Source organism: Mobula hypostoma, chromosome 16 (assembly GCF_963921235.1).
Source record: "Mobula hypostoma chromosome 16, sMobHyp1.1, whole genome shotgun sequence".
Classification (NCBI taxonomy): Eukaryota; Metazoa; Chordata; class Chondrichthyes; order Myliobatiformes; family Myliobatidae; genus Mobula; species Mobula hypostoma.
This window is the reverse complement of record NC_086112.1, coordinates 45,683,776-45,711,697: the sequence shown is the minus strand read 5'-3', so window position 1 is coordinate 45,711,697 and position 27,922 is coordinate 45,683,776. Positions and strand designations below refer to the sequence as shown.

The 27,922-nt window shown below is 37.0% G+C and overlaps 1 protein-coding gene across 3 annotated transcripts in view; it reads left to right on the top strand.

Annotated features, from left to right (window-relative positions):
* The window catches only part of ptch1 (patched 1), a 71,512-nt gene that overhangs the window by 17,293 nt on the left and 26,297 nt on the right, over window positions 1-27,922 (top strand). For all 3 annotated transcript variants that reach the window (XM_063068864.1, XM_063068862.1, XM_063068863.1), the window contains exons 3-14: window positions 10,831-11,020; window positions 11,283-11,352; window positions 11,470-11,561; window positions 15,087-15,285; window positions 15,517-15,638; window positions 16,562-16,709; window positions 18,461-18,592; window positions 18,852-19,007; window positions 21,373-21,471; window positions 22,595-22,720; window positions 25,701-25,819; window positions 27,094-27,505. In XM_063068864.1, the coding sequence (XP_062924934.1) occupies window positions 10,831-11,020; window positions 11,283-11,352; window positions 11,470-11,561; window positions 15,087-15,285; window positions 15,517-15,638; window positions 16,562-16,709; window positions 18,461-18,592; window positions 18,852-19,007; window positions 21,373-21,471; window positions 22,595-22,720; window positions 25,701-25,819; window positions 27,094-27,505 (1,865 nt within the window). The remainder of the gene's footprint in view (window positions 1-10,830; window positions 11,021-11,282; window positions 11,353-11,469; window positions 11,562-15,086; window positions 15,286-15,516; window positions 15,639-16,561; window positions 16,710-18,460; window positions 18,593-18,851; window positions 19,008-21,372; window positions 21,472-22,594; window positions 22,721-25,700; window positions 25,820-27,093; window positions 27,506-27,922) is intronic.

The window sequence follows — 27,922 nt, the reverse complement described above, 5'->3', positions numbered from 1 at the left end:
TACATATGGAAATGTTAAGTGTGTAAATGCCAGCTGCGGTGTAAAATTTATGTCAGGGGGTCGACAGGGCTGTGTGAAAGTATTGTGTTACAGCTGCAGGTCAAAGCCTCCATTTCTTACCCCCTTTCTTTTGATAGTGAATGCACTAAACAGAAGAGAGGAGAAAAAGAACGAGAGAGAGAAGAGCAAAAGAAGTATAACATATAACACTTTGGAAAAACATCATGATTGCTCCAAAAATTTCTATTTTCTTTAGTGGATTTCCATCTTCAGTGCATCCCTATATTTGTTGATTGACTGTTTTTCATCTGAATTTCCAAGTAATGTTGCATCTATTTCAATGTCTAAAAGGTCTTGTGAAGTACTTTTAAAAGTAGCAACTGTTTGGAATGAAATGCGGAAGAAGGGGCTTATTAGCTTGATTTTTTTTCATCAAGGTATTTTTTGAGACACATTTTTATTCATTTGATGGGAAACTAAGTACAAGTTTCATGCCCTATGACAAGAAAACAAACATTAAGAGAAAATAATTCTATATTTCAGTGGAATCAGTAATTTGTTATAAATTGTTTGTGCAGTTTTTACTTTTGTATTTATTTTATGACAGACTTGTGGTGTTGATGGTGAAGCATGGTTAGCATCACACTGATCCAGCGATGAAACTTCCTCATAGCTGCAGGGGGTCCTTATGAGTCAGTCCCTAATCCAACTAATCCTAGTTGCAACAAAATCATGAAAGTGGCCCCCAGTGAAGTGTGTTTCCCTGCACAGATGCAGAAGGAAAAGTTTTGGTTATAAATCACTCCAAAATGATCCATACAGACTGGGGATCTTGTGTGAAGCTGGAGGCTGCCATTGTATTTGCCCATGTGGCCTACAGTGGAAAACCAATGAAAAGAGACTTTGTTGCTGAGAGGTGAGGCCTGTTCAGAACTGATTGGTGATGTCAGCTTTAAAAGAGGCATGGGGTCAGTGTGACGCAACAGAAGTGAGTGTATTGACATGAAGTTGCAGCCTTAAAACCAGTGGCTATGTTTCATGAGACACTGTGCAAAACTGGTTGAGTTAAAAGCGTAGATGTTTGAAGTAAATAGTAGTTTTCCTTATTTTGAATTCAATTTTAACCAACGATGTTTAATGTTGTCACAAATATCAAATAGTTTTGAAAAAGAATGTAAAAGTTAATTTTTCATAGCTTTCCATTTGTGAATGTTTGCTATAATATATGATTCGGGAAAATCCTAAAAATTGAACTTTGCGAACTGGCACCTCTAATTCTATGTTGCTGCAAGGAGTAAATGGACTGAATGGTGGGGTGCATATTCGTGTAGACCAAGCTTTCAAGTCTGATCTCTGATCTTTGCTGAGTTAAGTGATCCAGTTAAGCAGACTCTGCAGTTGGTCTCCTGGCCAGCAGTTAGGTGGAAAATAAAATCAAACCAAGTTTCCTGCTTGTTATCAGAAACACCTGCTGGAAAATAGGCATGCCTGAACTTTGACTGACGGCAGAATTAGTTCAGCCAAGTGTCAGTAGTATTGAACTAGTTTATGCATGGTATTAGAAGATTTCAGTATCCATAAGATGGTACCCAAACCTGATTTGTCTCCTTCAGGAAAGAAAGCTGGAACAGTATCTTTGATAATAACGTGCAAGATCTTAATACCACTCTTGATTGGATTCATTATGTTTCACACATAGTATTATGTTAATGCTGTGTAGACGGGAAAGATGAACTCTTTTCAGTTTCGCATTATGTTGACTGAAGGAATGTGGAAGTTATTTGTAGAAGCCTGAGTGAAATGGAACATTATCCAAGACCCAGTTTTCTCCTGGTAATTGAAATGGGATTTAATAGAGGAGGGGCTTTGTTTGCCTCAAATAAATGCATCAGGGGAACTTGGGAATGGGGTGATGGTGTTGGGGTGGTACCGTTCCATTCTTTATAAATTTCCTGACTTCAGGTTCTCCAATGACCAACAAATTAGGCACCGCGATTAATTCAATGTACAGGTCCTTTTGAGAGCCCCGGTTTCCCAGCCCAGAATCCCAAACAGAAATCGGGCAATTTAATAGATATCCCAGACCTGGTTAGTTTTTATTTAGATAAGATTTGGATTATGAGGACACTCAGTGCTCGTTTATTGTCATTTAAAAATGCATGCATTAAAAAATGATACAATGTTCCTCCAGAGAGATATCACAGAAACACAGGACAAACCAAGACTATAACTGACAAAACCACATAATTATAACACATAGTTACAACAGTGCGAAGCAATACCGTAATTTGATAAAGAGCAGACCATGGGCACTGTTTTAAAAAAAGTCTCAAGTCCCAATAGCCCCATCATCTCACGCAGACGGTAGAAGGGAGAAACTCTTCCTGCCATGAACCTCCAAGCGCCGCAAACTTGCCGATGCATTGGAAGCACCCGACCGCAGCCGACTGAGTCCGTCCAAAACCTTCGAGCCTCCGACCAGCCCTCCGCCACCGAGCACCGAGCACCACCCTCTGCCGAGCGCTTCAACCCCACCCCAGCCCCCGAGCAACAAGCAAAGCCGAGGACTCGGGGCCTTCTCCTCCGGAGATTCTGGACCACACAGTAGCAGCGGCAGCAAAACAGGCATTTCAGAAGTTTCACCAGATGTTCCTCCGTACTCTCACATCTGTTTCCATCAAATCAGAATTGTGCACGGCACCCTACTTGACAGATAATAGATATCATCACCACCGGAGTGGCCGCTGCGAGCTGCGTCGTGCTGCCATCTTCTCCTCCCTGAGGATTGCCAGACCTGCCTACAGTATTGTTTTGCTGTTCCTCCACCAGTCAGTATAAAATCATCATTGCAATCTGAATTTTTAAAAAATCAACTAATCCTCAGATTTAAATTTGTACAGGGTGAGCTGTATTAGCACAAGCTAGGAGCTAGGTTAGAAGATGGAGTTATCAGTGCTGGTTTTGTTAAGCTTGCACTGGTAGAACAAGCATGTCCATTGATTTTTGGGCTGCATTTGTATCCTGTATCAATGCCAATGTGATTATTTTTGAAGTTTCTGTTGTTAGTGTTGAAACTAAAGTGCAAAAGAAGACAATTCTGGCTGAAGAAATGCCCCTCCCCACCTCCGTGACATTTTAGGAATGAGGATTGGTACTTTAACACACTAATACTGAGGTGGGTATTTTGACCATCATTACTGCTGCTGTTGGCCAGTCAGCAGGGCTTCACTTTCCAATTTTATTCATATCCAATGTTGATACTCAGTTTTGTGCCATAAAGTATAGGTGAGACTGAACACTCATTTCATTCATTTAGATAACTTTCATGTCTGCGGGTAGCAGAAAACTTGCTGAAATTCCCAAAGTAAACTTCAGTACTGGTGGATGGCAAACGGAAATTTCAAGTATTAAACTGCAAATTCCATGGTTACCACAGATGGAACAAAAAGTGTAGCATTACATTGCTTCAGAAGTAATTTTCAACTTTAATTCACACATATAAGACAGGGGTTTGCTTGAATGATTTTTAACAGCACTATCACAGTTTACATACAAACAGTGAGACCATGCAGGCAGTGACATGATCTGAGATTCACACATTTGGAAATGTTGATTCAACCTGATCAGGATTGGCAGAGTGAGTGAATATGAAAAGGGATTCAGAAGACGTGCACCAGTGCAAGGCAGTTTTGAGTAAAACTTCACAGCAACAGATGGTGCAAACAGCAGACCGGTAGAATTTTAATATTATTTCAGTTTGGTCAATAGGTAAAAGCCTTACTGTCATTTAAGATAAAACCTGAGTGTTTGCGTAATAAGGGGCTCATTTCCTTCAATACAATTTATTGAAGTAAATTATTGTGACCATGCTCGTGAAAGAAGTTTCTTGAACATTTATTATTCCATGTCACAATATATTTTAATATATAAATGCCTGCACTTGATGCAGTACCTATAAATTAACTGCTGACCTTGGAGTTCATGAAATGACAGAGTACATCAGAAATTTGAAATTCCTCCTTATAATGGAGTGCTGATTAACGTGAATGATTCTAGCCCCTCACCTTTGGTTTTGGGCAAGTACCCCTGTCAATGTTGCGATTCATTTTGTTCTGATGCATGAACTTGCCTTGTTATGGAAGCTGCCCTGTTTTTCTGGTTTGCGTGAATGAGGAAGGAGCCTATGATTAAACCTGGAAGGAGCTCCAGAATTACACGTTACACTACAGGTGTCGGGCAGGAACCCGTTGATAAAAGCTGTTCTGGCTGCAATTGGACAGATATGACTGGAAACAAACAATAGCAATTCTACAGAGCTCAACAGCGCGTGAAGCTCTGTAGGTCACTGATTCCAAGATGTCGAAAAGTTAGGAAATTGTGGCTCTATTCACGTGCATGAATCATACACTAGCATTTTAAACTGCTTTGTGTAAGAGGCAAGCTTTTGGTTGGTGACAACAGAGAAGTCAAGAATGCAATTTTTGAGGAGGGAATTAGGATTTTCGAATGGGGTAGAATAGTACCCATGAACAGGAACTATTTACTGGGTTGACAGGCGGGGGAAAGTTAGGGAAGTTGAACAGTAAGCACCGTATTGGTAATGTTGTCATTAATCTGGCAGAAGATGAGCTGGTGAGTGAGGATGGACTGCAATGAAAACGAAGAAGATAGGCAGTAAAGGCAAGTGAAAGGATAATCTTGATCGACATTTGGGCCAAATGGTTTTCAAAGTAGGGGCGCAGTGTTTCATATGTTATTTTGAGACCATAATAATTTTGTACCTGAAAATCAATCTAGTCTTATCAATTACAGCCTTTGTTCATAGCTGATGGTAGACATTTACTATTGTATTTGCTGAAAAATTCTTTTTTAAAGATAATAGCCCCCCTTCATGCAGTTCAATTATTTTACATATTTGAGAAGTTTAACGATTTTTGTTTATCGATTTAAAAATGTTAGTGGGCAAAAAAAATCCTTTCAGGTGAAACCCATGGGAATAATCAGAAAAGGGAGGTGCAGATTTAAAAAAAGTCGATCACCCTGTTGATAAACCGTATTGTAGGGGGGTGGAAATGGGAGAGGAAGCTTCGTCACCCACACCACAGAGCAGATTTTCCCAGCTGAATAGCTGGTGACCTATCACAACTGTTTTAAATAGCATAATCAGCCCAATGCATTATTGACCCTAAGACACTTTTGGAAAAGTTAAGTATTGTTTGGTTATTTGAACATTACAAATTGTAAATGTGTGATAGGAGAAGTCGAGCCATGTGAAAGACAATAGTTTACAGGGAAATAAATTGGGGAATGGGGTTGATAGGCTGACTGGGTTGAATTGCTTCTTGGAGGTTATTAGATAACTTCAGTCCATTAAATGAGTATCCTTTTCTAGGGACTGGCATACTTATTAAATTCATAAGGTGGAGTACCTAATGATTTTTTTTTGTGATTAGGATCTATGGAGTTTAACGTGGCTTCAATAAGTGTAGGTACTTAGAAATACACATATTGATAGTATTTGCATCAGCTTACCTTAATTGTTGAATTTCATTGTGGGGGGAGTAAAAATTTGATCTGACATTACCCTGGAACTGTGATTTCTACTGTTCAGATGTCCCATATGGGTGATGGAGGTTATGCCGAGAGACGATCGGGTCAGTGCGTGATGGGAGATCAGAAGATGGAATAGGGGTTGGATGGAGTCAAGAAGTTTGTCATTTGGAGGGTTGGAGATTTTGTACGGGAGTGAGTATTGTTGGGTGTGTTGACAGTCTTGGAGGCTGTATCAATTGGTGTCACCAGCTTGACACGATCTAACCCGGAAATAAATAAGATTATGAACCATTCCAAGAAAAAAATAGATTTTCAGGCACTAGTGGTGAAAACCTCTATGGTCTAAATTAATTTTTAAACTTTTAAAATGTTTTGAAGAGAACAATTAAAATAATATCAAAAGCCATTATAATAAAATTGAAAAGAAAAACTAGTTGCTGAAAGTCTGAAAGAACAGAAAATGTTAGCAAGATTCGGCAACTGTGGCTGCATCCAGAGAGAGAGGAAAAGGGAACTTTTGAATCTCCACAGATGGTGCCTCACCCAAGTACTTGAAGCAATTTTTAGTTATGCTTATTATTTATGTAAACTTTGATTTTTGAAAAATGAGGGAATGACAGTTGACATTTAAAATTAATTTTTCTTTGGAACCCAAGTGACTTTTATGACTAATGTGCTTTAAAAGCCTGTTGCACCTAGTTTAATGTGTAATTAAAATATTCAAGCCGTTTCTTTCAACGTAGTTTATAATTTAAAGGTTTTGGTAGATATTTACACACAATTCTAGAAAATACTACAAAACTGCATTTGATTGAGCAGATAATCATTGATAGCAGCTTGAAAAATTCCATGTTTCTAGCTAGCATATCTGCAATTTAGAATTCCTCTGTTAAAATAGTGTGCAGCAAAAGCTGCTTAATTCCCCATGACACATTTCAGGTCTGTCAAGTGTATTGTTAAATGGGGAAATGAAACATGTTTAAATATTCTGCTTGGGTTAACTAAAAGGAACATTTTAAACATTTCAGATCATTGATCCTATATTCCCGCTTAAAGCCCAATGTCCTGTTCACCTTGTACTAATATTTCCTCTTCTGTTGTCCCAAATTATGTTTCTGCTCCCATCCTTTCATTGTTCAGGTCTATGTAGAATGAGATAACAGAAGATAGATAAGATAATCCAGGCTAAAGCATCGAAAATTAGGATTTTTGATACTGATGAAAATCTCTGTGCTGGCTTTAAGATTTGCTTTCATTTGAAAGTAACAAAAATGCAGGCTATTTATTGAAATCTTACACTGGAAAATGATAAATTGCTATGAAAGACCTCTGTACATTTTGTAGTTAATTACATCAAAAGCTCTGCAAAGTACAGTCAGAGGGGTTAAGACTGTGGAGTCAATTGCCTGTGTGATTGTATAGTACATTCCAATGATGGGATTCAGAAATTTTCCTCTTTCCAAATGTGGAGTCAATGTCATATAACATTGATCAACAGTCCAACTCCTTCAGATCTCTAATGGAATTTGACAGCGGCTTGTTTTGGAAATAATAACTACTGTTGATAGTAAACAGTTAGTCATTTTGAGAAACGATGAAGAATAACTTGCTTGTCCTAGTCAGGAATTGTCTTTGATACAAATTAGTGTTAAATTCCATTGATCCCAAAAGGAAATATCATCTCAAGCAAGAATTCCTAATAGAGTAGCTTTTATACTGAATGAAAGGCTAACTTCTGCAGTTGAAGTTTTTTTTATCATGACCCTGCTGAGGATTTAACGTATCTTATTAGACAGTATTTTATCTGTATGGATGTCAGGGTCTCTACTGTTTCAGGATTCAGCTCTTCTTTGATTAGGTTGATAGTGGTGCTGGAAAATGTTACAGCAGTGTTGATACTAAGCACTAGTGCAGACTGTCTCTTTACTAGAGTAATGGAAGCTCTGTGGGAGTGATTGTTAATGAATTGTGTAAGTGAATCAGTTTACGCTCTCTTTGCAAAACACTGATTACTATTGCAAAGCCTAAAGGAAAATTAAGGTTCAGAGTAGGAAAAAAAACAGAGTTCAAGTTTCACAATATAGTGATTAATTAGAACCAGGAAGTAATTGTCATGATGGGAAATAATGGTATATGGTGCACAAAATTGCTTTCCAGGTTGCAGTGGTAATTTGGATTTGAAGTAAAGAAAATAAATTATTACAGTGAATGCTGAGTATTTCTAACTCACTTTGTTTGTTTTACCTGTTGTGAGGATAACTTGCAATATTTCCCATAAATAGGCCGGCTCAGCGGCATAGCAGTTAGTGCAATGCGTTACAACACCAGCATCACTAATCAGGGTTCAATTCCCACTGCTGCCTGTAAGGAGTTTATATGTTATCCCCATAACAGTGTGGGTTTCCTCCCACATGCCAAAGGACGTACTGTTAGGGTTAGTGAGTTGCGGGCATGCTGTGTTGGATGCATGGCGACATTTGAGGGCTTCCCCAACACAATTTTTGTTGCCTGATCTGTTGCAAGCTACGCATTTCACTGTTGGTTCAATGTACGCAAGACAAATGAAGGAAATCTCTTTAATCCTTAAAGTTTGTCAACTGGCTTACTAATACAAATTGTTCTAAGTGCAGAATTTTAAAGTTAAATTTGTGTCCTAAAGTTGTGGTCTAAGTAGAAAATAGTAAATTTGCTACAGGTTTGACGTCCTTGTGTAGACAGACCAATTGGTTCATTTTAGAAATTGCATTAATTATCAGTTCTTTTGTGTGCAATAAGTCAAATTTGTTACAAAATTGGTCAAGTACTATACAATAATCTTCCAATCTATGTTATAACACATTTGGTTTAAAAAAATCAGATTTAAAGAGAATTTATTCTGTTATGCTGAAATGTTACCTCTAGTCCACATGTTGTTTGTTTCTTTTATTGTAATAAAGGTTTCAGTTCTGAGATTATTGGAAATAAGTTCCCAAGTATACTATGTTCGATTACCAAAGTATTCAGGGGGAAAAAAATCAGTTTTTGAGAAATACCTAATTTCAAAGAAATAGCCACAGAAATATTGTTTAGATTTCACCCAGTGAAGTTCTTGAGGTGCAACACATACAGAATGTTGGAGGAACTCAGCAGGTTAGGCAGCAAATAGGTCTAGGCTCAAAACGTCGACTATTTGTTCCTTTCCATAGATGCTACATGACCTGCAGCATTTTGTGCGTGTTGCTTGGTTTTCCAGCATCTGCAGGTTTTCTCGTTCTTCAGAAGCTGTTGTCATTCTTGTAATGTACAAAATGCAGTGTACTGCAGACACTACGGAAAAGGGACTGTATGGTTTCTGTGAGCTTGTACCCCAAACAAGTTGTCCAATTCATCTGGCAGATCTGAGCAACAAGCACCCAGACCTCGCTTGGCTGATGGTGAGAGGGGCTTTCCAGTCAGAGCTTTCCTGTACAGGTGACATCTTAGTCGCAATGTACAGTTCCTCATCCTGGTGGTGCTGCTCGTAGTGAGTCATATGTTTCAAATGTAAGGTTGTATTCTTCAGTTGTAATATCAAGAAAGGAACTGATGTTAGACTGGAGTCCAACATTGTACCAGGATTTCAAAATCCAGGAAGATTCCAGTGTGGTTTAGAAGTACTGGTAAATGAGATTGTGGTTTCAGGAACATTGCAACAGTCCTTTGGATCTGAAATCTTCAGCACGAATATTGGGGACTGGCACAGTTTTGGAGAGTCCATTCCCAATAATAATCTTCACTGGAAATAATTAAATTTTTAAAGAATTGGAATGACAAATTAAACCTTCTATAAAATTTAATTGAAAATATATTGTTTAAACTTTATGTTGGATGTTATAACCTATAGTTTCTAAGAAAGATGACATAAGATTTCAGATGAATATTTTGATTCATTAACAAACTGACAAATATTGAAATTGTGAATGACTTGTAGTTATTTAGAAAAAGTTTAATTTTTAACATTGACAAAAATCTTGACAGAGATTTTATGTATAAAAAGTACATAGATATTTAAGATTTTCAATAAAATGAAACAAAATCCTGGAATATATGCAATTTGTAGAAACCAAGACTATAATGCATTTTCCATATTCTACAGAATCTTTCTTCATTTTGAAGCTGCAGTTGCAATATTTCTTAGCATTATGAAAGTTGAAATGTCTCTGCTCACTCTGTTCCTGTCTACTGCAAATATTTTTTAAATAGGGAAATGCAAAACATTGGATTTTCTTTTTGCAATCAATTTTAGAAGTGTACCAATTTCCATAATGTGCAGTTAATATCCAAGTTGCATACATTTAAATAAATTGGGGATATGAAATATTATTTGGCTGTTTGCTTCAAGGAATTGAATTGTCTCGTATATTAACTAATAGTTTTTTGTGTAACTGTGCACATGATAAAAGTTAAATTAAGTGTATGTTAGTGCTAAAGTGTTGTATGATTTAGCAGGAGACATTGGGGTAAACATTTGTGTATAACATGGGGACATTAAAATTCTTTTAGATATAATGGAGAAAATAGGTAGTAGGTAGGGTGAATTGCATGTCTATTATCGTGCCTGCCCTGTTTGCTTCTTATTTATAGGACAGTCTGTGCTAATGACTTGGAAACACATCCAAACTTTCATTTCTTCTTGAGTGATTCTTAATGCCCAAGCAGCAAAGATGGCCATAACTAGATGGCCAAAAGCATTTTAAGAAAACTTATGTTGGATCAAAGGAAGGCACAAGGTAGTAATTTGGCCATGGAATTTTGTTACTTGTGTGAAGTAAGATATGAGAAGGTTGTTGGTTATCTTGAATATGATTTTTGCCTGTGGCATGCATCTTTCAGGAACAGACAATTAATGGAAATGGCTGTATGTGTAAAGCAACTATTTGGAATGGGGAATGACTATTTGTTGCTTTATTCTGAGATTATTTTGTTGCAGGACATACATAGATATAAAATACCCATGAATGTACTACCCATCTGAATGGAATGCCAGCAGCATTTCAACTTGATTCAATATTTATTTTTTTTAACTATTTGAGCAATCTTATTCCTAATTTTTCACAAGTATCAATGCTGTAAGGAATTATGATGAAAATAATCATGGTATCAATCAGAAATTCAGCAATGTGATTGTCATATGACATTCCGATTAAATTAAATTTTGCAATTAAGTTTAATAATTTATGGGTAATCAATAGTTATGAAATTGATTACTCCATTCAACATTCCAATATTACTAAGTAAATTTCTTGTATTTTTCCATAGTTGGTAGCAGAGTGAGTCGAGAACTATCATACACGCGAGAGAAGATAGGAGAAGAGGCCATGTTCAATCCACAGATCATGATTCAAACACCACCTGAGGAAGGTGCTAATATTCTAACAGTTGAAGCACTGCAGCAACACCTTGACTCTGCACTTAAAGCCAGCAGAGTGCAAGTTTACTTGTACAACAAGTAAGTCACGTTGAATTAATCACATCTCTCAAAGTTAACTACCTTGCGTGAAGCACTTTATTTCCCATTTCAAAGGAAATCTTTGTTCTTCCAAGAAATTTGACTCTTAACTGGAAAATGTACTTAAGTGCTACCTTTTCAAGTCTGTGAAGTCTAGTCCTGTCATCGTGTCATTTTGTTGTATTGCCATCTAATCTTCCTGCATGCACATTCTTAACTTGTGTGCATGTTTTAATACTTTTTTCTCTCTCCCTCTCTTTAGACAGTGGACCTTAGACCACTTGTGTTATAAATCAGGAGCACTTGTAACAGAAACAGGTTGGATGGACCAGGTGAGATTAGAGTACCATTGAAATTCAAAACTATTACACAAAGTAAAATAAAAGTTTACTTCAATTTTGATCATTGCTATCATTGCTAAAATGAGTGATTGCTTCTGTTTTTATCAGCTTATCGAAAAATTGTATCCCTGTCTAATAATCACACCTTTGGACTGTTTCTGGGAAGGTGCTAAATTACAATTAGGAACAGTCTACCTACCGTAAGTAATTGCCTTCAGTTATAAATGTCAATATTTGGATTTTTTTTAGCTGATATTATGTGAGGGTTTTTTGTTCACGTTTTATATTTTTACTAAAAATATATATGGATCAATTAAAAGGCACAACAGACTACAAAGTAGAATGCAGTCAATAAATAGGTTCAGAATTTCCATGAGTTCCTTCATTGTTGTGAACTCAAAAACTTGAGAACCGGGCAACTCTTGTTTATTTAGCTATGTCTTGAGCTAACATTTTGTCTCAATAATAAAGTTGACACTGGAACTGAAGTGCCTACTTTAAGGGCAAAATGGGTGCAATGACAGTGGCACTAAGAACTTGTTCTCCAAAGATAACTATTTAAACAGAGTTAAGCAGATGGCTTTGGAACCCTTGGGTTTTCACCAGTCTAGGGTTGCCATGGAGAAGTCTGACAAGGTGCACCAAGGCAGACTGAGCACCTGTTCTTCACTAACTGTTGATCCAGGAGAAATAGGCATGCTCATCAAGTTCATGGCATTCCATGTGTCAATTCACAACCACACAAACCCTCTTGACTACAGGCAAAGCATGTGGCCATTTCTTCAGCTTGGTAAGATGCCCATACCATCCTGACAAGAACCAGCAGTTCAGCCAATTAATGGGTTCAATGACTATTTTTTTTTTTGCAAGGCTCAAGTCTCCTGGTGGAACCAAAGTGGGGCCTGAACAAATGTTTATCCTACAACCTTTCTACTCTGTTTTCATAGCTAATAATTTGATGACATTAGTCTCTGTTCTACTGCCCATTCCCATCAATCAACAAAGATATTTGGCTGCTAACATCAATTAGAAAAGAGTAATGAAAGCATATTTTCTCACATGTGGCTCTTTATCAGTCAGTTAAGTTTGCTATTTTAATCACGGAATGTGTAGATTTCAAAATTCTGATTCGCAAATCAAATTGTGTTATTTTATTTACCCTCTGTGGCTTGAGACTTCTTGTAAATGTAGGCAGGGTCAAGAAACAGATAATGTAAAAAAAATTGAATTGTAAATAAGGGTTTTGTGTTTTCTGGTTGGGAGAATTGAAGCCTGGTTAGGCAGATACAATGTGGTTTGAACCACAAAGTAACCCAGCCAAAAGCTCTCTAATCTGTCAGCAGCAGGAAGAAATTCAAAAGGGGAGGGTGATGTTGGTTGATTGCCAGGTTGTCAAAGCTTATAAAGAAGTAAGGTATCATTAGCAGTAATAAAGGTAAGGTACTAAGATTCAGGAATAAAATCAGCTTTGATTATTATAATACAGAAGACATTATGTCCTGATCTGTTGATCCATTTGAATGCCTTTTTCTTACCCTGTCAATGTGTAAATGTGACAGCCTTTAATGACAGAAACACTTGTGTATGCAGGCTGGCAGAACTTGCATATTCATAACAAATTTCTCTCTCAATATTAACCAATGAAGCATAAGAGGCAGAATTTGGAAGAGCATATCCAGTTGAAATATGATTGTATTTTATGTTAAACCCTGTGGGAAAAGGAATTATTCAATATTTTTCTGAGAATAAAACCATCCACATTTTTGATGCTTACATGGATTCGATTTGAAGAAATGCTGATACCATTGTGTTCCCACATATAAATGTTCACATTTTTATCATCGACATCCTTTAATTTTGGGAGGATTTTTTGGCAAGTTATTTTATTGTTAGGTTTTCAGCTAAGTCTGGTAAATGATAAAGGGGTGTATTTGTAGCCCTTCATTGCTGCCTGAAGTTGCCAGGAGGCGCTAGAGTTCATTTGAATTCCTATTAATTTCTCCTGTGAAATGCATTAGCTTCCCTTTTTGATGCAGATCAAAAATTGAAATTAATCAGGTAACATGCCTTTTTAGACCTTTTAACAACTGAGTCCTCTCAAAATTTCTCCTTGTATTCTTCAAAAATACTTTTTTAAAATTTGTTTTTCCAATGATGCAGTGAATTATGAATTTTCATTCAGTTTTTGAATATAATGTCTAATCCTTTTAGATTATTGTGCTTTTGATAGCAATTTCAGATTATTACTAAATTTGATAGTTAAGCTTCATTGAATGTGTTTGAAATGCCAGACTAAATGTGTTACTAAAATGTACAGCAGAATGTGGTGGAATAGATTTTAAATTCACAGCTAAGTGGTAAATTCAGTATTTATTAATTTTCCACTCCTATATTCCAATACTCTCTATTCATTAGCTTTTTGTTTGGCTGTGGAAATTATGCCACACCTTTTCAATTTAACATTGTTTTAATACTACAAACGGAACAGAAAATTGACTATAGTTGGATACCTCTCTGCTTACATGAAATCCTGGCTCCCTGCATGTACAATACAATATGACTGAACTTGCAGCCGGTGGTGAGCCATCTGATTCAGCTTCTAACCTGTCCTACAGTCTCTTTATACATTTACCAGATCTGCTAATTTAATTCTCAAATGGCTTTGCACAATGTAATGCCAGAACAAGCCTGCAAAAGAGCTTACAAAAAACCAGCCATCTCCTTGGGCTTAGTCAACTGTCAAATCTTTCAAGAACCTTAAATGTTGCTGAATGTTTGAATAGTATATCCAATTATTTGAATTCAAAACAAATAATTAAAAAAGCATAAATTATTTAAAATGAAAGTTAAAACACTTTAACCAATTAATATTTAAGCAAAAATAATTGAAAAGAGTAATTTGTACTAGCAGTGCACTACATTTATGTAAGCAGGCTAGATTGACAATCCATAAGATTTCTGAAGCTCAGTCATGCAAATTTGGATGCTCCCTACATCCTGAGAGTTACTTGTGACTGTCAGTCTGACTTGCTTTAATGTCAGACTGCTTGTGGAGTTCAGTGACAGAGGTGGACTTTCTGCAATTACACTGGAAAATTTGGGTGCTGGATCTTTCATCAGGTCGGACATGGCACAGGTTCAGCAGAACGATTCATTCTCTGACGAAGAATATGCGAGATATTGAAAAGTTCTGTATGATGGAGATTTTTGTGTGAATTAATTGAATTAATATAATTACCCTGTATTTTCTAGTATTTACAAGCCAGTGATGTCATTCTATACCTCCCTAAAAATTGGAAGCAACTTCTACCTTATGCAGTCTATCTATACCTACTTGCAGAGCAACCCATTCCCTCTATTTTTTCCTGTAACTTTTTTTTCTCTCTTCACATTCGCATCAACTTCTCCCAGATTTTTTTCAATCAGCCACATTAGGAGCAATTAGCAGTGGCCAATTAACCTACAACACCCTTTTGGAATGTGAGAGGAAATTGAAGCAACCAAGGGAAATCTTCGCAGTCACATGGGGAATTGGCAGCACTATTGAAGGACAGATTAATTCTGTATTGCTGAAACTCCACCAGCTACACCCTGTGCCTCCCAAACAACTGAGATACTTAAGGTTTTTTTTGACCTGTGCCCAAATAGTAAACACAAATTGCCGAAATAAGTAGCAGCTGTCTTTAGTGAAAGTTTACTTAAAGGTGCAATTTATTTCTTGACAGAGGGAAGCCACAGTTGCAATGGACAAATCTTGACCCCTTAGAATTCCTTGAGGAGTTAAAGAACTTAAAGCATGAGGTGGATATTTGGGAAGAAATGTTGACCAAGGCTGGCGTAGGACATGGTTACATGGATCGCCCGTGCCTGAACCCCGCAGATCCTGACTGCCCACATACTGCCCCTAACAAGAACTCAACAACAGTAAGCAGTAACTAGATATTTTACTTGTGTTTCTGTATAGTTCTTTTGTATCAGGGATGATGTGCGTTTATTACTGGATTTTTGACTTGCATATAACCTTGCAGTCCTTCTCAAGCATTGCAATATCAATGGTAATAAGCTTGTAGTCAAACTGAAAATTCTAACAAGCTCTCGAGTTATATAATCATGTTGTTATAATTGTATGTCTGATGATGCTTATTAAATTTACAGCCTCTTAATATTGCCCATGTACTAAGTGGTGGCTGCCAAGGCCTGTCTAAAAAGTACATGCATTGGCAAGAGGAGCTAATATTAGGAGGTACCACCAAGAACAGCAGTGGAAAACTTCGCAGGTAAGCAACTGAACCAGAAACCATTGTACGCACACTAAATTATAGTCAATTAAAATAACAGAATTGTATGCAAATAGGATGATCTTGTCTCAGGGTCTCATTCCATGCTCTAAATATTCACAAAGCAAATGGGTGAAAGGAAGCACTCCAAAAGATTTTTTTTTAATTAGAAAGGGTTGTCATGATAATGGCTGATTTTTAGTAAAGGAAGACACCTCTTAAAATAGTTGGATTCCTGTTGCACTTAAAGGATCTTATAGAATAATTATAAACATGCTTATTTTTGATTTTTTTTTTAGTCTGGATGGTTCCAGCAGATGTGCTCTGTATATATGATTTATTACTTGGGTTGGGTGGATGTTGTGTTAAAATTGTTTTAAAAAGGTGCAATCTAAAATCCTTATTCATAGACTTCGATGGGAAAGAGATGCTTACTAGGGAGGAGGATTTCCTTCTGCTTGAATCCATTTTAAAATTTTTATCTGAATAGCAATGTTGTATCACTAATGACAGTGATATTCCAGTCCTTAGTTATGACTTTCTGCCTCCAAGACGTTGTTAACCTTAGGCCATGAAGGAAGTAACATTGAAAAAGGAGGAAAGCAAACTTGCTCTTGAAGCCATATTAGAAATAAAACTTCTTAAAGTGTGTTTGCTTTTACTTTGAACTATGTAAAGCTTAGTCAACTAATTAATAAGAAATAAGACAGCTAATGGTCAAATGTTTTCTTTCTCTGTCTCAGAGAAAATCTGAGTCGTACCTTTGAATGTTCATTTACAAGTCACTAAACTGTAAAAGTCAGATTTTTAGAAGGTGGAGAAAAGTAGCTGAGACATTTTGAGCTTTTCATTTCTGACTTGGTAAACTGAGTTGATGGTGTTTATTTTTGCCCCATCCCCCATCTCTTTGTACCTGTGTTCAGTGCCCAAGCTTTCCAGACCATGTTTCAGTTAATGACCCCCAAACAGATGTATGAGCATTTCAAGGGTTATTACTACGTTTCGGATATCAACTGGAATCTGGACAAAGCTGCAGCCATTCTAGAGGCCTGGCAAAGGAAATATGTTGAGGTAAAGTCAAAAAGAAGCAATGGAAGTTCTTATGTACATGCTGAAATTTGTATGTCGGATCAGAATGTAACTAACATTTAAGGAAATGGGCACCTACTCCTGTATCCATTCACTGTCCATCTCCGATCATTGATCTCATTGCTATTTGTTGCTGGGTGCAATATGACTGCTGTTAGCTCTGCATAAAACCACTTCAGAGAAAGATATGCTGCATGAGTACTTTGAAACAATTATCAGAGATTTGCACTTTTTCCAGCTCCTTTGTACAAAATTGCCCCTGGATAACTCTTAAGTTGGGCTTTAATTTTTTTTAATATATTTTTCCCTCCCCATCCCCCAATAACAGCAAACACATCCAAAACCTGATTTAAACATTAAGTTTTGTGTTTTCTGCACCAATAAATTATATGTTAGGAAAATATTTTGTCAGTCATTTTGCATTGAAAATGACTTTCCAATTGTACTTAAATTTATGATCTGCCATGTTTGTTAAACTAGTCAGTGATATGCTTAGATAACTGGGTAAAATTACTCTAATAAAATGGTGCACAACAATGAAAGACTTTGTACAGGGATTATTTACTGTTGTAAGCTATTTTGTTGGAATTTATAATTGAAACTGGAAGTTAATGTGTTGCATGTAATTTTTAAAAACCAAAATTACCTGACTTTGTGAAACAAAAATAAACCCCCCTAGAATATCAGTGAAAAATTCCAGTGCTGAAGTAAAATCACATTTGATCTTCTGTATATTTTTCTTTTAAAATACAGTGTTGGAAATAAGATGCATTTCAGTTTAGAAAACATAGCATGTAAGGCTATGTGTAATAGGAAGGATGTGTCTGTCAAATGGTCAATTTAGCCTCCAGATGTGGCTTCCTGCCGTGAAGCCTGCTTCTGTCTCTCTTTGCTTGCACAGTTTTTTTAAATGTCTTGCTATGCAGTGCTTGATTTCGAGGTAAACCTGTTGGGATTCAGAATCATCAGTATAGTTTTTCTTCACAGTGCTGCCTATGGCCGTTACAAGTTTAATGCTAACAGACATGATGCTAAAATTTCAAGCATATTTAGAACAATATTTGTTTGCAACTGCATTTTACTAGCATAATATGGAAACAAACAAAGCCTAAACTGAATTGAGCAACAGTCGCCCACTGTGATTGTTACTCTGTTTATTAAAAAAAAAGGTGTCTGGAAAACATTAGCTAGGCGCAGATTCTTCTCACAGCTGCAGTCCCATTGGTGGGGTCATGTGACATCATCTGGCATTTGTTTCCCGGGCAGTGACCTTTGTAAAGCAGCCTGTGACCCTGTGTGCTGGCCAGCCAATGAAGTGTGAATGAGGAGCTCTGAAGAATTTTTTTTGTTGGAGTGAAGAAGAACATGATGAATTGCCTAAACTGTGACTTTTGCTATTGGTGGGGGGGTGTGGGGGGGGTGGAGAAACAAAGGTTGTTTTGCATACAAGCAGAAAAGGAGGTTCATTAAATGCTTGTAAATCAGGATTGCAGCTAAACTAAGGTGACAAATATGCAGTAGTTTATCTTATTTTCTGGTTTGATTTAGGGTGGGTGCGCACTCATGGGTAATGTTCAGTTTTAATTGGTTTTTAAATGATGTGGTTATTTCAACCTTTTTATGCTTTACTCCAAGAAAGCTATAGAATTTGGACAATGTTCACAGAAAATGCTCATTTATAATCAAATCAGTATCACCTTTTCAAGTTTCTTTTATATACACTTCTATTCCAGGTTGTCCATCAAAGTGTTGCACAGAATTCGACCCACAAGGTTCTTTCGTTCTCTACTACTACCCTTGAGGACATCCTCAAGTCATTTTCCAATGTCAGTGTTATACGAGTTGCTGGTGGCTATCTTTTAATGGTAAGTCATTCTGTGCATCTCAAGGTGTAGCTATGCAAGCAATAGCACTGCTGATCACTCAGGAATAATGTATGCCAATTAAGCACTATTTATGCACAGCCTTGTAACCTCATAGTTTATGGCATTTGTGTGTGAGTGGAACAGAAGTATGAATTTATAACAGCGATTGATTCAGAAATGAATTTGAGTAATTCCTTGTTTGAAAAACATGAGAATAATTTGGATTTCAATGTTTGTTTCTCCTGTGTTCTGCTTGCAGCTTGCCTATGCCTGTTTAACCATGCTGCGGTGGGACTGTGCTAAGTCCCAGGGTGCTGTTGGGCTAGCAGGTGTCTTGTTGGTTGCACTGTCAGTGGCTGCAGGATTGGGCCTTTGTTCATTGATTGGAATCTCATTTAATGCTGCAACAACTCAGGTATAATATAAAGTCAAGTAATCTGTTAAGTAATTGCCTAGTCAGTCATACTTACTAATGCTGCGTTGTGATATCCATTCGAAGTAATTTATTCATGGAGCAGCCGGCAGATCAAATTTTTATTTTGGAGATTAAATTGATTTATAACTTGGCGTTGGCCTCTCCATCAAGTGCCTGAATAGGCTATTTACAGAGTAGATAATGCTAGATTTTCCTTGCAAACTCAGCAGCTAAAACCCTATTGGCATATTTCAAATTCCGACCACAGTTGACAGTGCAGTAACTTTACTGTTTGATTCGTTAGATGATGATACCCTACTGAATTTTAGATTTTACAGCATTTAATTTTAAATCGAGATTTTTTTTTAAAGCACTCTTGAAAATTTCACAAGTACAAAGAGGTAGGTATGACCCAAAAATGTGAACAGAACACATTTACTGCAGTGTTTCACTCAGCAGTTGGATTACTTGAATAGCTCCTTGGAGAAACTTAAAATACAATCACTTAAAGAATATATTTTCAGGAAAGGGAATTAAATGGGTTGCTTTCAGAGCTGGATACCTAATGCTCGGGGTACTTGCTCTTATGTAATCTTATCCTGAACAAAATCTCCAGGCTTTTTAAAATTTCCTTATCTGGGCTCTGTTTCAAAACTGTCAAAATGATAAAACAAAAATTTGTTATTTCAAAATCATCTGGGTCATGCAATGTGACAAAGTAATGTTTTCTGCTCAAAGTATTGATGTCATTTCAGATATTTTGAATGCCCAGTTGAAGAAGTATTATTCTGATGCTTGCTTCATGTAGATACAAGGATCAGCGGCATCAATGAACCAGACTCCAGCATTTTATTTTACCCCCAAAGCAATCTCACCTTATTTTCAGCAACATAATTATAAACCAAATTTTCAGTGGGCAACCTGGGTTGGTTAGCATGGCTCCAGAGTTATGAAAGCTACATTTTAGATAGTAGTCCTTATCCTTGTCCTATATCCTGATCACAGATCATCGACATGAAAGTCAGTAAACTCAAGACACATACGAAAGTTGTATAAAGTTGAGTTTCGTCATGGAAAACAATGAAACCCTTAATCTGAATGAGTCCTAGACTGTGTCCATCTTTGACCTTGTTTTCATTTCATCTGGAGTAAATCAATGTGTATTGCCATAGATTTGTTTGAACTGCTGACTCTGAAGTTGTGTTACCCAGTGGACACTTTAGTACGTCACTAGCCATGACAATAAAATTTTACATCACTATGTTCATATTGCTTTGGTCATTTTGCTATCATTGCATATTGTTTATAGAACAATACCGCACTAGCAGCAAATTTATTGACTCGTAGCTTAAAATTCGTGTAAATTAGTTCATTTGAAATCTAAACACTTTTTAACTTCCAGATCTTAAATTTAACAAATCAAGAAATGTAAAGTGTGTTATTGAAGATGACAGTGAGATTAAGTACTAATGAAATAAACATCCTCACTCTTGTGATGCTTTTTTTTTGAGTTTGATGTCTTCATTACTGCTACTGCAGTAGCATCTTCATTTATTTAGCACCTTTAACATAGATAAATGTCTCAAAGTACTGATTCTTAATACTTAAACATTAAGGAACCCCAGTGGATCTCCGGACAGAAGGCCAGAAAATGGGGTGGAACCTGGTTCGTCTGAGATTCCGTCCCATATTTCAGGTATGGGAGGCTGTGGGAAAATCATCAATCTGCATTCCCCCTCCCCTGAACCCTATATCATTGGGGTGTGTTTGGGTGAGCTCCTATGTCACAGGTGGAACTTGTCCAGCACACCCCTATAAGGCCTTAGCAGAGCTATTACTAGCTAAGAATGGTACCAGACACTTAGCAAACATCGTTACTTGTCACTAAATTCGAGCATTTCTTTGGAGATCAAAGTCTTAGGGGACTCTTCTGCCACATTGAAAGATTCAGACATAACCTTGCACAGTTGTTTTGGGCTATCTACTGCTGGATCACCATGGACTCTGCATGTGTGCTCCCTGGGTACCTTAGTTGCCCGATCTGTCTACACAAATAACTTCATCCCTGCAGTACATGATAATGTTGGAACTTAGGGCACACATACAGCTTGGTCTAAAGTGTCTCTGCCAGCAGAGCAGGCCAATCAGAATTTTGATTTGTGAGGTCTGTTGGAGTTTGCATTGAATTATTGAGAGTTTTGCAAGCACTTTGTGGAATAGCGTATGTAGTACGAGCATTCAGTAATGAGTGTTTATTCATTTTACCAATTGTGTGAGTTAAAATGGTGCATTAATCAGTTATTAATTCAGCATCTGAAGTACTTGTTTAGTGAATTGAGATGCTATTGGTGTTCATGTTCTGCAGGTTTTGCCCTTTCTTGCTCTTGGTGTTGGAGTGGATGATGTCTTCCTCTTGGCACATGCATTCAGTGAAACGGGACACAATAAAAGAATTCCATTTGAGGTAAGAAGGAGAACTTACGAAAACTCATCTTCATTTTGAAACCTGTTTACTTTTTCTTATGTTATTTCTAATCATATAAAAGTATTTTGGACCTAGTTAGCAACTGCCTGTACTTCAGATAGAAAGTAGTTTCAGTATTTTAATCGTAGCAAAGGACATACTTCATCTTTATTTTGGTCATAGGCTTCTGCAGGTCCATAATAAAGTGGTGGTCAAAAAGAAATTTCTCTTCCATTTGGTCAGTTACCTCTTCTCCACATTTACTCCAAACCTAACTCCACCTCACCAAAGATGAGATTGACTTCTCAGTTCCTTTTTTGGCAAGCTTGAAGCATCATGCTTCTGCAGATACTTAAGTGGTTTCAAATAGTAAACAGTGTATTTGGCAGAAGAATGTTGTCCTTTTAGCTCTGAATATCAGACTGACTTGCTGTGTGGTCTTGTATTTTATTGCTGCACCCTTATTTAGTTATAAAAAGAGGAGTGGCACCTATGTTTATACTCCCGCAGATATGCCAACAGCTGGATCTGTTCATGCCACAGGAATAATTGTATCAAAAACACAAATAGTTTGGCTTTAATTTTTTTTAAAAAAAGAACTCTTCTTCCCTAGCACAATAGGATTGGGATGCATTTTTTTCCTGAAGGGAATGTGGTTAGACTTCTGTACACTGGAGGAGGCTGAGGCTGTTTTTTTTATTCTGACATAATGAGGAGCTTCTGACTTCAAAAACAATGTCCAGTTTTGTGAGCTATAAAAACACATGTCTAACTATGGTTTTAAAATCAGTCTGTATCTTTGGAATGGTGGGTATAGCCTTTAAAGAGTTAACATGAAGAGTGTCTTCAAACAAAATTTAAAAAAAACTTTTCCAGTTCCTAAAATGGAAAGTTGATTGTAATTAGTGTAGTATTTGAATAACATTGGCTTTCCAAGCCAAGATGGTAATCTAAGCTGCCTTCATTCACTAATGTTACTTTTGTTGAACAGTACTAGTGCTGTATGCTTCATACTTGCATTCCGAATGAATGTATTACTTTTAATGTGTTCTATCATTTAATATTTTTCTGGTGAATAACCAAGATGATTGTGGTTTGAAATTCTTTAACTTGTCTCCCACAGGACCGAACAGGAGAATGTTTAAAGAGAACTGGAGCAAGTGTGGCCCTTACCTCAATCAGCAATGTGACTGCCTTTTTTATGGCTGCTTTAATACCCATCCCTGCCCTACGAGCATTTTCCTTGCAAGTATGTGAAGCTACTCAATACAATGTTCTACTCAGAACTTTGAATTCTATTCAGAACCTTTGTTTTAAAAATCATATATTGTTGTATTTGATGTGTGAACATTATGATGTCTGAAAATGAGGAATAGTCATTGAAAATGTGTGAAACAATAGGAATTCTGATTTAATAAAGCAATAATTTGCTCGGGTGAATTTCACTATATTAATTCTGTTACTATTGTAAGATTATAACAGCACATTATCCATTGTTTGAAAATATATAGCTGAAATGCACAAAGTTTTCAATGATCAGTCAGAGGAATAGCAGAGAAACCTTTTGCAGCTTACTGCAGTAGTCCATTTCTCGTATATTTGCACAATTATCGTGAAATTTTGGTCATATTTTGAATATGATAGTTCATTGACATGAATTTAGAGTGAAACTGAAATTCTTTGAATTTATTTTTGTTTTCAGTTGATTTTATTGCTCTGCATATCAAATTGAATTCTATTAAAATTATCTTTATCTTTCTAGATACAGTATTTTGTAAGTTTTCCATATCTATATATTAGTTTCTTTCTCTACATGTCTGCAAACCAATAATTTAACTGTCAATAAAGTACCTCAATTCATTATGATCTGAGCTAAAATCTATATTGTAAAAATGTGGAAAATCTAAATATAACTTGTTTCAAGTAGTTTTGTTTAACCAAAGCCAGAAGCATCAAAGGTAAATCTTGCTAGTTAGCTGAAGTGTTGACATCAGGAAGATCTTATTCATTTTCAGTATTGCTTATTTGAAACATAATTGCTCCAGTTTAACATGGAAACAATTTATGAGGTCAGTTAACATTTGCAGAGGAGGTTAACTGTAATATTTCAGAAGAGTGTTTTTGCATTTTGTAACTTAAGTCTCCATTCATTTATCACGCTGTCTGAATGGTAACCTCCCCAACAAAAGTGAAGGGTTACAATTTTTCACAATACCTGGGATAATATCACAACAGCTAGGTTCAAAGACACAGAGCTAGTTCTTTGAAATCAAGAGTGATAATTTGTCCGTTTGGTTACAGTCACAGGTTTGAAGTGCAGAGGGGCAGAAAAGGTTAAGAGTATTTTTATATAAAGCATTGCATAAAATGAACTGTCATAACAGACTAATCAGACTGATTAGAAACAAAACACTTCTCTTTTGATGATACAGATTTCTGTTTCCAAACCACTTGTTAAAATTGATTTGATTGGCTTGCCAAAGACATATTTAGTTGCACTGAATGAAACGATGTTTTCTTATTTTCCAATTTGTTTTCTCTTCTTTTCCCCTTATGATATAATAAAAAGTAGTAATTCCCCTACTGATTCATATGGCAGAAAGGGAGTTGACTTTGATGATTTCCTTAAGACAGCGTGAGATAGTTATCAAAGTATCTATGTCTTTTGAGGCCCAGTATCTGTAAAACAATCCAATTGCTGAGGGAGAATAAATGGTTTCCGGATTAGATCTTGGAAACGCAGACTGCTTTCAGCCTTGCACGTCAGTAGTTTCGTTTCTTTCACTGTTATTTTCTTTTGAATGTTTGATGTAGTTTTCTCCAGATGTATTGTTGATCATGTAGCAAATCTATGTTTGATCAGGTTATGGTGTCACAGTTGATAAACAGTGTGGTGGTGAATTTTAAGCTAATCAGATCTAGCTTGGTAATTTTGTGGAACTTGCACAAGAAGACTGGATGAAGTACTTCTAAATGCATTTGTATACATTTTTATAGAATGTTTAACATTCATTGGAAAACCTTAGAGAGTATGAGGTGGGGGTTGGTGGTGGTGGTGAAATCCTTGGCACAATTGTGGCAGATTGAGTAAGTGCAGTGAATGACCTACATAGCCCCCTTCCCCAATTCCTTAACCTTTGTATACCCCTGCCTTGATTGTATGACAAATAGAATTGCACTCTAAAGAAAAGCTGTTCCAGCAGTTAAGAACAGGGTATTGAAAAGGACAACAAAAGGAGGATCTAGCAGAGTTGCAAGCAGGCAGAAGTAAGGTGGGAACTGTGGGTGACAGGCCTCATCATCTGCATAGCCAGAGGTGATGAGCAGTATATACCCATGCTCTCTGGGTGGTCCACCGGGAATGGCACATACCGCCTGTACCTTGGGCTGGGCCCCTGCAGCCAGTCATGCTGGCTTCTCTTTATTGCACAGGCTTTTATTCTTTTTAACCTTAGCATGAAGTAACCAGTTTTGCCATGAACAGCTTATTGATAATGCATATTTGAATTGTTTGATTTATTTGAATTCTAAAATAATGAGAATACATGCTGTATTTGAAACTTCAGAGACCTGAATTAATTTTGGTTTTAAATCTTAATCCCTGTCGCTGTCAAAATTATTACTTTTCTATGGAAAATGCTTTTAAAGGCAATCACAGTTTTCTTTTCCTCCAGAGCAGCACTGAGACATTATCTCAAAAGAAAAGAAATAAAAGATTAAACATTTTCTGGGACATTTGGGTTGATATGTATTTAAGAAACAAAGTATAAAAGTAGTTTTGCATAAGCCGTGAACGCACACAATTGCAAATATGATTGTGATATTTATTGTAGGTAGTGTGTAGATTGAGAGAGAGAGGAGTGAATTTTCACGGGATTGTAGAGAAAATCTTGCTGTTCATGCCAGTGCTACCCTTTCACAGTTGTTCTTATTGTTTCATTGTGGCACAGAGCATATGTAGTACATGCAGTTTTGACTTGTGATAACTATTGTGCAAGTTGCAATTACTAATAAATCCAAAGATCTGAATAAGACATTAAATATACAAATAACAAATGACAAAAAGTAACCCTTTAAAGGATAATGTAAAACTTTTGTTCTTAAACTTTTTAAAGACGGGGCTTAAAACTGTTGAAGTTCTGACTAACTTCATGTGTAGTATTCCTGTGTACAGATATTTTCATCACCGTCTTTTCTCAAATGGACTACCTACTCAATTCTGTTTTCAGGCTGCTGTTGTTGTGGTCTTTAACTTTGCTATGGTTCTTCTCATCTTCCCTGCCATTCTCAGCATGGATCTTTATCGGAGGGAGGAGAGGAAGCTGGACATCCTTTGCTGTTTTACAAGGTATGAAGCAACTGAAAAGTTAAATTTTCTAAGGTTCTGTGGTATGTGAATAAATATACCCCACGGCTTTGTAATATTGCTTTTGTTGAGAGGTAGAGTAAGAATAAGTTTTTATGGTGCTTTCTGACTGAATAATTTACTGGACACACAATTGTTTGAAGAGCAATAAACTCTTGTCCCCTGGAAAAGTAAGAGATAAATCAGTAGTTATGGTCTGCGGGACAGAATTGCTGATTTTCCCATGGGTTTTAGTAGAACTGATTTAATTCCATTCATGTTTAAATACTTAAATTTGTCATGCCATTTTACAAAATACTTAGTTATATTGATCTAGAAATATTGTGTATGAAATCGAGGGAAAAGCATCTCTCTCAACCAGGATTTTGGTTTTGGACAGCAAGGCATGTATGGCATTCATTCTGAATGATGTTCAGTTGCAGCAAAACTAACAAGGAATTTTCACCTCGGAGATTATGAATGACCCAGAGTTTAGTGAAGTAAAGCTGAAGGCCACAAAGTTTATTTGGTTGTCTCACCATAATGTTGTAACCTTTTGCAGGTTAAAATGTAAAACTACTGACCTCAACCCATTCACTTTATTGTTGCCTGGCTCAGAACTCCTGACTTTTCCTTGCATACACCACCCCGCCCCCAACTACCACCAGTGCCCTATGTCTCTGGTCCACCCATCAGCCTATTGGTCTGACTGGTGATTGGCATGAAGCAAAGGCATAACAATAGCCATCAGAACCTGCTGTTAAAGTTGGCAGGGCCTGCAGAATGCACAGTTCCTTTGATTTCCAGACCTTGAATCAGCCCCATTATCCTTCCCTGACTCCTAAGTTTAAAATTTATTTCAATTTTTTTGGGTCTTATTAAAGGATGCTGCTGGCTTGGAGTATTTTGATTTTTTTTTAAAGTGGTCTAGTTTTTGTAGTTCTTCAGCCGCCATTAGCCATTTACTTGATCCTTCGTATCAGGGTAATCAGCATTAAATATAGGAGTTTCTCCCTAACTTAAATTTCATCAATAGGGGAAAAAAAAACAGGGTAACGACTATAACATCGACTGCACTCTCTTCCATGGATGCTGCCTGGCCTGCTGAGTTCCTCCAGCATTTTGTGTGTGTTGTAATGGGCTGATATGTGTTTGGTAATCTCAGTGTGTTTGGTTCCACCCAGAACGAAGGTTATATTTAAGAATGAAATGACAGTTGGAGTGAATGTGATAATGGCACTGCCATCGCATTCATCTTTTGTTCTTCTTTCTTTCAGCCCTTGTGCCAACCGAGTGATTCAGATTGAGCCGCAAGCTTATAGAGATACGAATGACAACCATCCTCGTCAACCACCACCACCGCCCCCTTATGTTAATCAAAACTTTACTCATGAAACCCAAATTACCATGCAGTCTACAGTCCAGCTGCGCACAGAATATGATCCTCATACCCAGGCGTATTATACAACTGCAGAACCTCGTTCTGAGATTTCCGTTCAGCCGGTTACTCCGTCTACGCAGGATTCACTTACCACTCAGAGTCCAGATACTGCCAGTTCAACCCGGGATCTTCTGTCCCAGTTTACAGAGCCCAGTAATAACTGTGTCGATCCACCCTGCACTAAGTGGACTCTCTCTTCTTTTGCTGAAAAACATTATGCACTGCTATTGCTAAAACCCACAACTAAGGTGAGTACTAGAATCAAACCCCTTTTTTATATTCTCACAAAATGCTGGAGGAACTCAGCAGGCCAGGCAGCGCCTATGGAAAAGAGTGCAGTCAACGTTTCGGGCTGAGACCCTTCAGCCGGACTGGAAGGTGAGGGTCTCGGCCCAAAACACCGACTGCACTCTTCCATAGATGCTGCCTGGCCTGCTGAGTTCCTCCAGCATTTTGTGTGTGTTGCTTGGATTTCCAGCATTTGCAGATTTTCTCTCCTTTTTATATTCTGTTTGTTTTGCTAATTAAAAGGTATTACAAAAAATATTTGTATTCAGCCACAAGGAAAGTAAAGTCAGAAAAGTCTGAGCAGTAGTTTAATAAAGCTTACCAAATCTCGTTGCATTCAGAAACGTAGATAATGCGGCTACTTCAAGGCTGAATAA